General features: G+C 40.4%; 1 protein-coding gene across 15 annotated transcripts in view; it reads right to left on the bottom strand.

The window, feature by feature from the left end:
* Positions 1 to 16,401, bottom strand: part of DISC1 (DISC1 scaffold protein) — a 382,434-nt gene that overhangs the window by 346,265 nt on the left and 19,768 nt on the right. For 14 of the 15 annotated variants that reach the window (XR_012158151.1, XR_012158148.1, XR_012158149.1 and 11 more), the window contains exon 1: positions 11,894 to 11,989. The exons of the other annotated variant lie outside the window; for it this stretch is intronic. Coding sequence is in view for 9 of the 14 variants with exons in the window: in XM_073338071.1 (XP_073194172.1) it covers positions 11,894 to 11,972 (79 nt within the window). In the remaining 5 variants the exon portion in view is untranslated. Of the gene's footprint in view, positions 1 to 11,893; positions 11,990 to 16,401 lie in introns of those variants that run through there. 15 annotated transcript variants of the gene reach the window in all.

The raw sequence follows: 16,401 nt of genomic DNA, 5'->3' as shown, positions 1-16,401 counted from the left end.
TGAGCCAGGGGATGTCACTTCTCTACTCTCCCTTAAGGTAAGCTCTAAATGGTCTGGGACAAATTCAGAACAGATGCAAGTGGGTGCAACTCTACCGATTTGATGCTTACACCAGTCTGAATTGGACACATTAACTTTAAAATTAGAAATGATAATTTGCAAAGCACTGGGGGAAATCCAGGGTCTTTGGATGCAACAGCTGGCTAACAAATGGATGAATGCTGGCACTATGCCTAATATAGAAGCCTAGAAAGGTATTAGTGTTCTACCAGAGTTGTTCGTGTTGGCTTTAGGCATAGAACTTTTGAAAGTCATTGTTATAAACAATACTACTTTTTACTTCTATTATCCTTTTCTTCCAAGGAGTGTAAAGTATTTTAAAAGACATTAAACCTCCTCAATTCTGTGATGCGTGACAGTATTATTACATCCATTTTGTAGGTGCATTAACAGACAAGACAGAGATTAAGTGACTTGCCCAAGGTCACACAGCATGCTTGACTTAGAACCAGTAACTAAACCAAATTGCGTGGGATTTCATGTTATGAAAAAACAGTTCATCGAGGACTTAGTTTAAGGCAAATTTTCAATGGTAATCTAAACCAAATGTGACATCATGACTCCAGAAGTGACAGGCTAGCCTCTACTTTGGGGCTCCCATACTTATACATGATTCTTTAATATGGCTATATCATGATTCAATCCTGTCCACTCAAAAGACCAAATCATGTTATAAGCTTTTGTTCTGTGAACATGACCTAAAGATGCCTGAAATTCTGTTCTTATTCTCATATCTGATAGGGCAAATGAGATTTAGTAAAATATCTGACTCAAAGATTTCTTGTGGGTTCTTCCATTGATAAAATAAAGGGGATCTACTGACTGTTCCAGTAGAACAGCATGGCCATTATCCTTAAACTGAAAGCCTTTTGACTGTTGCTCAGACTGTGAACACAACTGGAAAAAGAAAAACCCAAAGGAGTTTTGAAATGGTTTGCAAAGGCTCCACAATTTAAAGAATTTTTCACTCAGTGGGAACTGCTCACATGAGCAGTCTTACAGAAGGATGTTTAAAGCTCTACCAACTTCCTGATGTGCTAAGAACATGAAAGTTATGATCTGCTTTGATGCTTCAGTTTTTGCAGAAGAAAAACTCTGTAATAGTTATGTTTAGTAGACATGAAATTTGGCCATTTTCTTCCTTGGGCTCAGATACCTGAAAATCAGAGTCAAAAGCAAAGATGCATGTGAGAGAAAAAGGACTGAGATGAACTCCTGTAAAACTGAGAAAATTTTTAAGGTTAGAATGCCCGCTTTGGGTATGAGGATATACTGACAGAAATACTGAATTTCAGCATACACAGATGCTATTTTATGTCATAAGAAAATAAATCAAAAGGCCACACTGTGGCATACTAGAACTTTTAAAGATATTATAAGTTACACATGATATTCTCCTGCTCACATCAGTGGAAATATCTGCTACATATTAAGAATTCATTTTTATGAGGACAAAAAAATCCTACAATATACCTGACTTAGAAATCCAAGTTCCAGGAACTGTAGTTTTCCATTAGTTATCTGTACTTCTTTAGAATACACACTACAAAAGATCCAATACAACCTGTATGAAAAATTACATTCAGCTAGACTATGATCTAATTAGATCTTTTCCATGTCAAACTATAATAATGTATCAAATCAGATGCAAAAGACAGTGAAAGACCAGTGCATTGATGCCATATTCCTTTAACAAGAAAGGGACAGTGTTAGAAGGTTAGTAAAATGAGTGATACACTACAAACCAAAGTAGATAATTTTTCAACAAACACCAATTACCATATATACTCGTTCATTAGCCCTTAGTTTATAAGTCGACCCCCCCAAGATGGATAGGTAAAAATAGCAAAAACTGTATGATCCTTTCATAAGCCGACCCTATATTTCAGGGGTTGGCAAATTTTGACTCCTGGCCAGTCAGGGTAAGCCACTAGCGGGCCTGGACGTTTTGTTTACCTGGAGCATTCGCAGGCACGGAGCCCCTCAGCTCCCAGTGGTCACGGTTTGCCATTTCCAGTGGCCACGGTTTACCGTTCCCAGCCAATGGGAGCTGCACGAAGTGGCGCCAATTTTTAAATTGTGCACTGTTTTTTCCTGTTGCTTTAGAGTATGTTTAAAGCACACAGCCACACATTTTTGGTAGCTTTAGTTGTTCTGGTTTATTTTATTCCCTACTTAATTCCCTTTGCCTCTTTTCTTTTTTTAATCCTCTTTTTAAAAGTTTTAAACTTCCCTCACTTCTTACTGTGGTTTTAAGACATGAGACCATTTTATATATAATTAAATTACATACCTTTATGTAAAATGCAGTGAGCTAAGATTAAAATCATTCATTCCCATAATTATGCTAAAATGAGATGACTTAACATATCCCTTAGTTTATAAAAAATGAAAAATATTTGATGGAAAGAAGTCAATTTGATGAGTTTAACATTAAAACACACTAGCACACAATTTACATGCTATTTTCTCATATTTACGCTGTTTGACATTTTGTTTTTAAATTTGTGACAGCTATTAGTTTGCACCCTGGACAAACTGCCTGTCAAGTTTGCTTTAAAATAAATAAATACATAAATACATAAATAAATAAAAGGGGGCACATGCACCTGGGTAAGCCGAATAAACATAAGTCTACTCGCTTTTGTAAAATACCTTCAGTTCTGTGGATCAAAAGCGCTATAAAGTATCACTATCCCGACTAAGTTTTAGAGCTGTGCATAATCTTTGAAATTTTGGTGGTTTTACCACTGAAAATAGCTACTGTTGTCCTGTCTGAAATTTGTTTGTTCTTTATAGTTTTAATAGTTCTGTAGTCACCATGTTCTGCAAACCCATGTATTAGAGAGAGATCATGGATCCACCTCCCCTCTGTTTGGTTCTCAAAATGTTTCATTCAGTGAGCCACCCAGAGAGTGTCAACAGATTACTATGGAATCAATAACCACAGTTTGGAAACCTTCTGATGTGTTGCAAGAGGAAGATTTTAAAAAAAAATGCATGGTGTAACTGTAATTTCTATAGAACTGGGCAAAACAAGAGCCCCAAGTTAAAAGGCCTGAAAGAAGCCGTTCAATAAACACTAGATACGTGATGAAGAAAATGTATCCCCTACTCAAAAATTTATTTTGACTGAACAGGAAAAAGTCATCTACAAAAGACTCTATGCACTCTAACATATAATTAATACAAAACAAAACCCCAACAACATTAAAATCACCATTTAAACAGGAACCCTGCTGACCAACTACCTGTAAATTAAAACTCTTTTCCACCCACTCATTACAGGAAGCACACTTGATCTTTATCCATCATCAAGAGGATATCATCAATCAAAGTGAGCACAAGGCAAAACCATCCCAGCAACATCATCCAACCAGGCTGTGGTAATACATGCAAAGTTAGAAACCTTTGTTTTTATTTGATCATAGATCATTGATGGTTTTTCCCCCCAACGACTGAAGGTTAATTACCATTAACCGAGGGTTGGGATCTTAGCTTCCTCACAACACAATCTCCAGAGAAATAAGCAAAACCAAAGGAACACAGATTAAACATCCTGTTCCTGGTTTACACTATCTCCTTTCAAAACTATTACTACCTTGTCTACCTCTGCCAATTACCAAAGGACTGAGGAACCATCATATCCCTTCCTCCCTAGTCCCAGAAATCCGTATTTCCAACACATGGCAGCACTATTCCACCATCTTGGCCAGTTGACAGTACCCATCGAAGGGATGCAAGCGTCACAGGTGGGTACCTGAACAGTGAACCCCAGGGCTGGCTGCAAAAGTCATTATTAAACCACAGAACCTTCCTAATTTACCACCCACTCACTACTACTTCACATCAACCATCTCTCACACTTACGGGCCTCTTCAACATTCTACAATGCCAGCCCTCTCCAAAACAAAAATCCCCCTTGTTACAACCACCATTGCACCTTTCCTCCCCACTGTAACCATACTGTCACCTTGTCTAAATAGAGACAGACAGCAACAATCACCCACTTCCCTGGTCTCAGCAACCCTACCCTGCCAGCCCCCCTACCCTGGAAGTAGCAGAGAAAAGAATTCAAGAGCCTCTCACACCCATACATACAAACTCTTTCATCCAACCTCTCTCAGCTTTAACACTCTCATCCTCAAAAAGAGAGAAGACTGCACTCAGCATTATGACACCTCCTGATATTAATGACTTCCAACCCTGCTGAACTTTCACTCCAAGAAAAATCCCTTCAACCATAGCCTACTCATTCTCCCTATCTAAATCCTCAACATGAACAATCCACTTATCACTATAAAGAAAAGACAAGACAAAACAACTTAAAATGAAATAACATTTGTTATACACCTCATTTTCATGATGCTGCATTTCTCATACAACTCCTAATAATAAGGTTCTATCACCTAAACCTATGTATATATGGTTTAGCAAATTACTATTCCAGTTCCAATTTGTCCTACTGAGTAAAAAATTACTATTGTAATCAACAATGTAGGTAAAGCTCTTGGTAGATGGAAAGTGCTATATATAAGCTATTAGTCATGCACATTTCCCCCTCCCCATCCCGGACAAGTCACAAACAGCTGTTTGCATTGTTTGTTTGTTTGTTTAAAGAGATACAAAAGTTTTAAGATTTTTACCCACCAGGGCTGCAGTATGCAAACAAACTGAGAGAAAGCAAGAGGAGCAAAGGAATGACTAGATTATTTACTCTGATGCCATGATCATACAACCCAACAATGACCAGTCTGTAAGGCAGCAACAGAGGAAGGAAAAGGGAGGGGGGATAAGAGGGGAGGCTGGAGAGTAGCACGAATTATATTCATTGTGAGACAGGCTCCCAACTAGTAATATACTATTTTAAAAGTTAGATAATAGAAGGTGTGTGGGATGGAGGTAAATGTGGGTCTAAAATGAAGGAATAGCTGAGAGGTATAATGCAGTACTCTGATCTGCAGCATGCAGATCTTCTGTAGAGAGCTAGGTGCAAACCAAGTACTATATTCCTCTAAGGAATTACACCAAACAAAGAAATTATATTTCAGATCTGCACATTATAGAATTGCTATGTGTCTGCAGACTTTAAATTGGGCATTACATTATTTTAATTTCCATCACCAATATATTGGAAGTACCTTAATGTCAGTAGCTATGCTAATATAGTTCTCAAAGAAAACTAATGAGAAACTTGTAAATATCTGACACTTCCTCCCATAGAATCGCCATATGTTTTTAATAGTTTAAATCAAAAGACATTTGTCTTAAAGCTTTTTTCCAGATAAGAATTTTATTTGGTAAATGAAACTGTATCCATAAAGACAGGTTTCAGAGTAGCAGCCGTGTTAGTCTGTATCCGCAAAAAGAAAAGGAGGACTTGTGGCACCTTAGAGACTAACAAATTTATTTGAGCATAAGCTTTCGTGAGCTACAGCTCACTTCATCCAAAGCTAACTCTGAGAGGTGGTGTTGTGGGCGGGGTTACATTTTATAAAAATTACATTAAATTAAACACCAAATATATTGCAAATTAAGGATGCCACAGTATGCTTTGCTCAGTCCCAGTGGACCAAACTCTTCCCTAGTGTAAATCCACTCATTTATAATGGGCCACATTATAAATGAGGCCCATTATAAATTAGTTTATAAAGGGTTTTGCAGTAGCCTTTCCTCCAGAACAGTGAAGAGTATTACAACACACCATGGTCTCCAATCCTAATCTAAGCGGCACAGTAAGAAAGGACTAGTCTCTGAAAAAAATACACAACGTGCTAAGGGGTAAATTCAGAAATCACTATGGCAACTCCAAGAGAAAGGTTGCTTTCTCTTTACCTTTGGGTCTGATATTCCAAAATAGGTAAGAAAACCAGTTTCAACCGAGGGAGTTAATATGTATTTGATTTTAAACTAGAGAGGGCTGAAGATTGCCTATCCTTCATAGAGAGACAGAGAGAGAATAAAGAGAAAGCTCAAAAATGTCAGAATGCTGAAATTAAGGAATCATAGCCCCTGAGGGGTACCAGTGGGGTTGTATATTCTGAAGCAAATCTTATCTGAAAGGTTGGATGTTTCCGTAAATGTTGGAAGCCCAAGTTATGGTGAACAAAACAACCAAACAGTGAGTGCCTAACTCTTGAATACAGCTAGAATTAACCATCTGTTTAGTGTGTTCAAAAATAATAAATATTATTTGCTGTGTTTTCGGTCTTATCTTTTCTGTATTCACTGTGCACTAGTGTAAATAGTCTTTGCCTCAAAACATCACATACAGTAGCTTAGAATCAATATCTAGTCTTTGTTTAAAAAAAGAACAAAAACGAATAAAAATGTTATACATTTTAAAGAGAGAGAAAAAAAATCAACAAAGACGGTATGTCTGTATGTCGTTTCTTTGCAAGCCTTTGCAGCCCAGATGATGCAGCACTGTGCTCATACATGCAAGCCAGGAAGTGCATGTGAGTAGTTTATTTTCACTGCCCAAACACCGTGAACCTAAAACATTTATATCAATCTTTGCAGACAGCTTTCCTAACAAAAAAGCGTTCAACACTGGGAAAAGGATGTGGATAGACAAATTACTGCAGACAGAGGAATAGGGTTGACAGAGAAAAGGGGACCCACAATCTCAGTCTGTAGCACAATAAAAGAAAATTTCTTTCAGATACTGTTTCAGTGGTATCTCATGCCAGTCAGTTTAAAAAAGAGAGAGAGAGACTGAATGGGGATAAATGTTGGAGAAACTGGGGTTTAAAAAAAAAAAGATTTTATGCATATATGGTGGACATGTCTAGTCATTAGAGTATTGGGATGCAGTCCGTAACCAAATACCACAAATTATTGAATATTTATTACCAAATCATCCTTTGCTAAAATCCTGCTGAGGCTTCCTAGTAGAAATGGTCATACAAAAGGAGATGAAGAATTAATCTCTCATCTGCTAATAGCTGCTTGGCTATTGGCAGCCTCTCACTGGAAAAAGAAAAATAGCCCAGCTACTGGGGAATGGTTCAAAAAAACACATGAGGTTGTGGTTATGGAAAAAGTAACACATCGATAATTTACCCAGTAAAATGGACAGATAAATACTTAGAATTTGAATATTAACATTTGATAGACATACCTGGTCTGGTAAATATGTGTATATAGAGACTTCCCTCAATTTAATAAAAATCACTAGAAATGAGGTATTGTAATGATGCTCACTCTGTAATATGGTAACAGCCTGTTAAACAGAAAGGTCTGATGACTGTATAAGGAATCTTTAAACAAAATATAACTGTTGTAATGATCATTTTGCTTCCGATATTTCCATGGCAAAGATTTGTAAACTTCTTAAAACTTGCTAAATAAACAAAATTAACAATAAAATAGATAGCATAAGTGGTGAAAAACATGGTGAAATGTAACACTAGATTTTTTTCTTTTTTATTATTGTTAATAATCTCAGGCATTATAAGTAACACCGCTAAGGAAAGATCTTTTAATAAAACAATTTTTACCCATTACATGTAGAATTTATAAGAAGGCACTCAGATTATTTGGACCTTGGTGCGCACAGACTGGAGCTGACTTGATGCAGGTAGGCATATCATATGTGCCCACATAGAGCCCCATAAAACCCTTAAGAGCAAGAAAATGTCCAGTTAAACTATCTTTCTCCAAGATATCTTAAATCCAACACAACCCCACTGCTATATAAATAAGTTTAAAACAACCTCCATTATGTATAGTAACACATCACATTCCTAACAAACATTATAACGTAAACCCTCACTGACCTCAGCACCATTCACATCCATAGATGTAGGGACATGCATGAACTGGTGAAGTGTGTGTTGTGTTATTTTCCTACGGAGAATAGCTAAAATATTCTGTGGAAGAAAATGGAGTTTGTAGTTCAAAGGTGGGTGACGCTAATGCCTGAGTGAATTTTGAAGTTTCCACATGCTATTTGTGCAAAACATATATGAAATTTGAGACTCCATACAAAATTTCTGAAATGTTTACTTTAAAAAAAAAAAAAACACTTTTCTCCTCTCAGGCACACCTGCCAGTGACCAAGGCCCCTTCAAGAGTACTTTTTACTATGCTTTCTTTTAAAACAATCCACCATTTCAGCTCCATGGAGGCCTACAAGTCCTGTCAACAGGAAAAGCCTAAGACAACCTTTACTATGGAGCCATTATCAGTGCCTCTATTACAGTTTTCCACAGTATGCATCCGATGAAGTGAGCTGTAGCTCACGAAAGCTTATGCTCAAATAAATTGGTTAGTCTCTAAGGTGCCACATCTTTTGCAAATACAGACTAACACTGCTGCTACTCTGAAATCTATAACATCTGAAATCCACCACAGCCTAAACTTTAGTGAAGAAAACAAGGCCCTGCCACTACTATAAAAGTAAATGTTGAATCCCTTTAACCAACCAGGAAAAATTTAATACAGTAGAACCTCACTAGTTTGCACTAATTAGTGGAAGGATCGTTGCAAATAAGTAATTGAACAAACACAATAGGGGAAAAAAGCAGAGATAATGCATCACAATGTATTTTTTGTTCATTTATTTGACAAGGGTAATTTAGTTTTAATTACTGACAAATAGTTCATGGTATATGTTCTGCAGTACATTTTGTAAAAGTAATAAAATCTTTGTAACAAGGCACCTCATTACAGCACTCTTAAATCTTCGTCCAAAAGTAGAGAGACTTGCACACAGAAACTGGTGTGGACTGGTAAGTGTGAAATAGTAAGACTCTACTGTAATATTGGCAAAGATAACGAAAAGTGTGTCTAGTGTTTTATTTTAAAGTTTCACTAGTCTAAGAAAACCCCAAGTATATCTCTAGAAAAGCAGAACAGTGGCTGGAATGGCCACTCACCAATGCTTCACTTAGGTACAGCCTACAGTAGGGAAGCTTTTCAAAAATTTCCCACCATTTCTTATACTAGTTCAGCTAGACCAGTGTTAATAATAGTGGGAGTTCTAGCATGGATGGGTGGCCTTCTGCTGGCAACCAACACAGCAGTGTTATGAGATGGTGCTTAACATGCCAGTGGTCAAACTACATTAGGGTTCCCATCATTCTTAATGTTAGTGGAACTCCTGATCTATACTTCAAAGTTTTATCAGTACAACTATTTCAGTTAGTGGTGTGGTTTTTATTCTATTTTTTTAAACCTAAATTATTACAATAGTAAAAGGCCTAGTGTGGTTGTAGTTATACTAATATAATGGTGATTTATACAAATATAGTTTTTCCTCTTCACATGGAGTAAAAGCTATACCAGTATAAAGTGCATTTATGCCGATATAATTTCAGCCATGCTAGAGGGAATTGTACTGCTTTAACCATATCGGTATGGTTAAAGCAGTACAACTTTTTAGTGTAGACAAGGCTGAAACCAGCAGTATAGCATATTGATGGTAGCATTTTTTTTTTAATTGTCTTTACATTTACTATGCTTGCCTTATTTCTGGATTAACTACTAGCATCAGTGTGCTGAAACTGTAGGTCTCTAATTGCACAGTTTGAAAATCAGACTATTTTTTCCAACAGTGCTGGAAACTCTTCCATACACACAATAAATTCTGTGTTGTACATTTTGTAATAATATTTCAAAACTGCCAGGCTTTCTGGGTGAACAAAAGCAATAAAATAAATACAGTGGTGTCCTATTAAAATTCCACCTCATTTTGATCACTGCATTCCCACAGTAGACAAAGGGTCCCCCCCACAACATACACTCCCATAGGTGTACTAAGCATCACAGAAGCAGGAGACCAAACTGGCTCCAGGGGACAAACACAGCTGAAAGTTGGTAGAGTATCACCAAGGCCAGGGTCATCAACAATCCCCAGAGCTGACCACTAATGTTTTTATCTGATCTATAACATCAGGGAAAGGTACCACAGCTGAACTGGGGCTGCAAGAGGAAAAGAAAAAAAAGCTACTTCATGTTTAAAGGGACATGGACATATTAATTATTCAAAAGTAATTTCTGACATTACCCCTACCCCTTCTATTGGTGAGAGAGAGAAGCTTTTGGTGTGAAGAGCTCTGTGTGGCTCAAAAGCCTGTCTCTCTAACCAACAGAAGTTGGTCCAATAAAAGATACTACACCTCTACCCTGATATAACACGACCCAATATAACACGGGTTCGCATACAACGTGGTGAAGCAGCGCTCTGGGGGGGGGGGCTGCTTTAATAACAGAAATGCTCAAGGCCAAAGCAAGTTCAATATAACGCAGTTTCACCTATAACGCGATAAGATTTTTGGCTCCTGAGGACAGCATTATATCAGGGTAGAGGTGTACCTCATCCACATTGTCTCTCTAATCTGCTGGGATCAACACAGCTACAACTAAACTGCATATATTATCCCTGCTCCTAAGTCTCCCTGTCAATTTGTTGCTGTTTTACAATCACATCTTTTCCTACTTTTAAAAATATTGCTCTCTGCCCCCATGGCCTTCCTACAAACTAAAAAAAAAAAAACTGATCAACTGGTTACAGAGAACACAGTGAAACGGACTAAAGACCCATCCACAAAATGGGGGTGATAGCCCACAAGAATGTTATAAGGCTTAAATTTTTTTTAATGTTCATGACATTTTGAGATCCACACACGGTAAAGACCAGGTATTGTTTCTTTCAGGACACTCAGCAGGAGAATAAATAGTTCACAGACAGATTTGTTTTAGAAAAGCAACAAAATAGTAGACAAGTTAGCAGGAAAAGCAGAAGTGCCATTACTAGGACTCTCAGGACTGTACAAAGAAAACAATAAGAAATATAGTTTATTTTAAATGTTCTTTGGATACAGTAGTTTATATTTAAGCAGGGGACAATTTGCCTTGAAATCTAAGTCACCTACCAGGAGCAAGGGAAACACACCAACATCCCACCTGAGATAAATACCCAATCTTTTCTTTTACTTGAGATGTTTTGGGTGTTTATGGTGAGACAACTGGCAGTTTTTATCTTCTGCTCAAGATGAAAAGAACATTGGAGCAGGAGGAGCCCACCAAAGCCAGTCCAAGGCAGCTCCCACTGGCAGCCTCAAAGCCTGAAGTGGGGAGCCCTGGCGGGAGGACCCAGAATAAGGTAATCATATTTTCCTAAATTGAAAACAAGATGCCGGGTAAACGGTAACACCAGGTGGTTCGAGTCAGCCCCGAGCTGCCTGGCATGGCCACTCGCCCGAGCCAATGTTACGGCCGTCATGCCTTTTTTGGCAAAACTGGATGTTGGTCCCATTCGCTCTTGCTCAAACATCTCTGAGCCCTCCCCCGCCAGGGCAAGAACAAAGGGAACAAATGCCCAGTTTGGCCCCCCAAAAAGACTTGAACTCCGGGACAGAGCTTAAAAAAAAAAAAAAAAAAGGCCAACCGAGCCAAAACAGGACCTCTGGTCACCCTACCCAGACCAGACCTCCACAGGCAGTAGCAAACTAGCGGGGTGGTCACGCCGACCGGACACCCACAGGTTTGAGGCTTATCTGGTCACAGCCTCTCCCGTTTGCTCGCTGGGCTGGGCGCCGCTCCGTGTTCCCCGCTTGTACAGCGCCGAGCACAGTAGGGCCCTGGGTGCCAGCGCAGCCCCCATAACAACTAACACAGCCCCCGCTGCCGGCTCCCCACTGACCGGTACCGGGGCTGGGCTGGGCTGGACTCGCCTCCCGCCGCCTCCCCCCAGGCTCCGCGCCTGGCACCCAGGAGCCGCCCTGAGCCAACGGTTCCCCAGGCGGGGCCGGGCACAGGCCAGGGCCGCCGCCACCTCCGCCTCCCCGCGCCGCGGCCCCGCTCCGCCCGCACCAGCTCCGCTCACCTGGGCTCAGCCCTCCGCGCTGGGGCTGGGGCCGGGGCCGCGGCTGCAGCCGCCTCTCCCCGCTGGTGCCGCACCACATCCTCCGCCCGCGCCGCCCGCACCCGCCGCTTGACTCGCTGCCACCAGCCGGCCCGAGGCCTCCGACGCGGCCCGGCAGCGCCCCCGCCTGGCCGGAACGGCTCCCCGCGCCACGCCCCCGCCGGGACACGGACAGCGCGGCCCGGGCTCTGCCCTGACTGCACAGGGAGAGAGAAGCCCCACTCCCAGCTACCACCACACCCCCATCACAGCTATACACCCCAACATATCTACACCCCACATCTACACCCTCACCTACACATATCTACACCCCACAGCACAGCTATACACCCCAACGTATCTACACCCTCACATATCTACACCCCACAGCACAGCTGTACACCCCACATATCTACACCCCACATCCACACTCACACATATCTACACCCCACATCACACACACCCCACATCTATACCCCAACCCAAACATATCTACACCTCAGGTCACATCTATACACCAACACACACACAGCCCACATCTATACCCCCACCCGAACATATCTACACCCCACATCACACCTATACACCAACACATCCACATCACCCCTATACAATACACCTAATACAGCACCTATCTACACGGGGGTGAGCAAACTTTTTGACCCGAGGGACATATCTGCGTATGGAAATTGTATTGGGGAGCCATGAATGCTCACAAAACTGGGGGTTGGGGTGCAGTAGGGGGTGAGGGCTCCAGCTGGGGGTGCAGACTCTGGGGTGGGGCCAGAAATGAGAAGTTCAGGGTGTGGGAAGGGGCTCCGGACTGGGGTACGGAGTTGGGATGTGCGTGGGATCTGGCTGGGGGTGCAGGCTCTGGGGTGGGGATGAGGGGTGGGAGTGTAGGAGGGTGTTCCAGGCTGGGACCAAGAGGTGTGGAGGGCAGGAGGGGGATTGGAGCAAGGGCTTGAGGCGTAGGAGGGAGTCAGGGGTGCTGGGTCTGGTTGGTGCTTACCTCAAGCAGCTCCCAGAAGCAGCGGTATGTCCCACCTCCGTCTTCTACGCAGAGGCGCAGCCAATCGGCTCTGTGCGCTGCCCCGTCTGCAGGCACTACCCCTGCAGCTCCCATTGGCAATGGTTCCTGGCCAATGGGAGCTGCGGGGGTGGTGCTTGGGGCAGGGGCAGTGTGCGGAGCCCCCTGGCTGCCCCTATGTGTAGGAGCCGGACGGGGGACATGCTGCTGCTTCTTGGAGCCGCACAGAGCTATGGCATGCCTGGAGTGAGGCAAGCCCCCAACCCCACTCCCCAGCTGGAGCACCGGAGCAGAGCAAGCCCTGGATCCCGCTCCCTGACAGGAGCTCGAGGACCAGATTAAAACATCTGAAGGGCCAGATACAGCCCCCGGGGCCATAGTTGGCCCACCCCTGATCTACACCATAGATCACATATATACCCACATCAGCGCACACACACCATATCACATCCCCTATATTCACCACACCAACACATGCACCTCATACCACATCACTTATATATACACATACGCACATGACATATCCACACCTCACATATATATATATTTTATATATATATACACACACACACACCTTACACCACATATATACTCCCATACATCATATGTATACACCATATGTATGCACCTATACATATACACCACATCAGATATACACACCCATACCCATACACACAATATCATATATATATATATACACACACACACACACACACATCCAGTATTGCCAGCTCTAAGTGTTCAAAAATCATAAGATTGGTATTTATATATATGGGAGTTTTATTTGTCTTCTGATTTTTGAGCCTTTAAAGTGCCCTCAGGTCATGTTTTCAAGCTTTTCTCCACAACTATGATAGATAGAAGTAAGAGCAGAGATTTTTGATTTAATCATAAATTCCAGCTTCTCTGTCTTTAAGGAAAACAAACTATAACAAAACTCACAATAAGATTGCAAAGGTTGACAACGCTGCACATCACATATATACACACACAGCAAAGCTTAGCACATCATACATATATTACATCCAAAAAAGCGTATGTTAAAAGAACGTTAAGGTTGCAAAATTAAGTATGCCAAAGCTAGAAAATGGAATTAAGATTGCCCGTGTATACAGTATTTAGTTACATGATCATATACTATTTTTTCTACAGGACCCCTGCCTCATTTGGTGCAGAGGATGGACAGTGCTCTGGGAATGAATCAGGGTTGTGTAGTAAAGAAGGTGCAACATACACAACACATACATATATTATACGTACATATCACACGACATATACATACCCATAAATACATACACACCACACCCACACTGCAACCACAGATATATTCAAATCACATATACACACGCACCAAATAAAAATGCAAAACTAATGTTTTTAAAGAGATTTTATTTTAATGGGAAATTCTCATTAGTGCCAGCCAGTGTGTGCAATTTGCAACTTCCGTACACAGTTGCAAAAAATCAAGTGTTTAATTCTGTAGTAATTTGTATAATGAAATTTAGAATGAGATTTATCCTTGCGTGAAATGTAAAAGATGCAATGTAATAGAGTATGTTTATATAACACCCAAAGTTTGTCAGGTGCTTTAAAGAGAAATAAAAGTCCCTGCCCAGAGGAGCTTGTAATCTAAGGAGCTGCAAATTTTTATGCACTTGGGTATTCTTATTTAGAGAAGTAGTCATACTAAAGTAAAAATTAGTCAGAAGATCTAAAATGTACTTTTGGACTGAAGTTGCACACTTCATATCTGACTGATTCATATTTCAGATTCCACCTTGAAATTAATTCATTTTAACCAATTTTGGCCAATTTAGCATTTAGTTTTTTATGGACTATGTCCAAGTGTCCTGAGCTTGATATAGCTTTGAGAAGGCATGTAAGGATGAGATTTCTATCGGTGAATGTCCGTAAATGTCAATTTCATTGTTACACACACAAACCAAGGAAATATATTGCCATCAATAATAATAATTTACAAGATAGGCAAAGTGTGCTGCTTGCAAACATATTAGTATATTTTGACATGTGACGCTGACAAATTGTGGTTTAATGGTTACAAAGATTTAACTTTTTGATTCTCAACATCTACTGTCATTAAATAATTATTGTCTGACACCTCCCGTAATTTCCCACAAGTGTGAAAATTTAAATCAATAAAAATAAAAAACACTTAAAAATAAACATCTATATTGTCTCTTGAAATTATACAATATAAATCGAATTCTGCTAAGCCTATTTATAAGTTAGAGAAACCTCTGAGAGAAATATCTGCCTTTGTGTGTGGAGATTAAAATTCAGAGTTGGTACCGATTTTGAATGATTGGAAATTTCAGACTCCTATGGATTGAAGTTATATGGTAAAATAAACTAAAATAGCAGATTAACAGATTTTTTTCAACTCCTTTGAAAAGACGATGTGTGCAAGTCTTACATTATAAAAGAATACTTGCAGTTCATTAAAATTAATACACATCCATGTCACTGAGGCTCAGATTGTCCTCATTCCTACTTCCTTGGCCCAAATAAAACTCAGGCAAATTTGCAGTCCCTGCACTCAGGGTAGCCCAGGGGCTACTCTGTCTTTAATCCCCTAGAGGTGCACAATGGTCCAATGAGGGAAGAGAGGGGTAAGACCATGGTCCCAAGCCCTCTCCTCTACACCAGCCTGCAAAGAGCGACCAGTGTGCAGGGACAATCAGCTGTACTACATGAAGGGCTGTAATAGTAAGCATCCTCCCATAACTTCTGGAAGCACTGGGTATTCCACCCCACCACTTACTTTGGGAAGTGCCTATGTGTGTACTACGTGCAAAATGTTTTGTTTTTAAATTTAAATCTACAGTGCATCACTATGATAGTGCAGTCACTGTGCACACACAGGAGTTCTTCTCTGAGATTTTATTTTGTATGTTGTAGAATTTTTTCTTCTCACATTCAAGGGAGCATGCATACAATTATGTGATATGATACTGGAAACAATCACTGTGCTGTATGCATCTTGGTGGCTTATGATTTTAATTAACTAATTCTTTACTAAGAATTATGTTCCTTTTTGATGTCTCTCATGGTCTTTTCTATTTTATTTCAAGTTAGATTAGCTATATCTGGTTTATATTCTTGAACTAATTCTTTCAACTAGCTTTGTTTATGTGCACTGTTTGAATTCCTCAGTCTGTGGATTTGGATGTCAGAAACATTAAGTGTTTTAGGTGCATTCTAATATACAGCCATCACATGCCATCAGTCTCTGAGGAACTTGCAATGTATATTTCAGGTTTCAATGAGGCCATAGAGCAAGGAAACTGCCCTCGTTCGTGTATTAAGACCACTATCATTTTTCTGAGGAGGTCTTTTTCCCTTCCATCTTATTGCAGCCATCAACATCTATCCTGAGATCCACCTCTATTTTTAGTTCAAAGGCTAGTTGTCATCTCTCTACTATTTTTATTTACCTTTT

Source organism: Lepidochelys kempii, chromosome 3 (assembly GCF_965140265.1).
Source record: "Lepidochelys kempii isolate rLepKem1 chromosome 3, rLepKem1.hap2, whole genome shotgun sequence".
In the NCBI taxonomy this organism is placed as follows: domain Eukaryota; kingdom Metazoa; phylum Chordata; order Testudines; family Cheloniidae; genus Lepidochelys; species Lepidochelys kempii.
The sequence above is the reverse complement of the archived record's forward strand: the minus strand, read 5'-3'. Positions and strand labels throughout refer to the sequence as shown.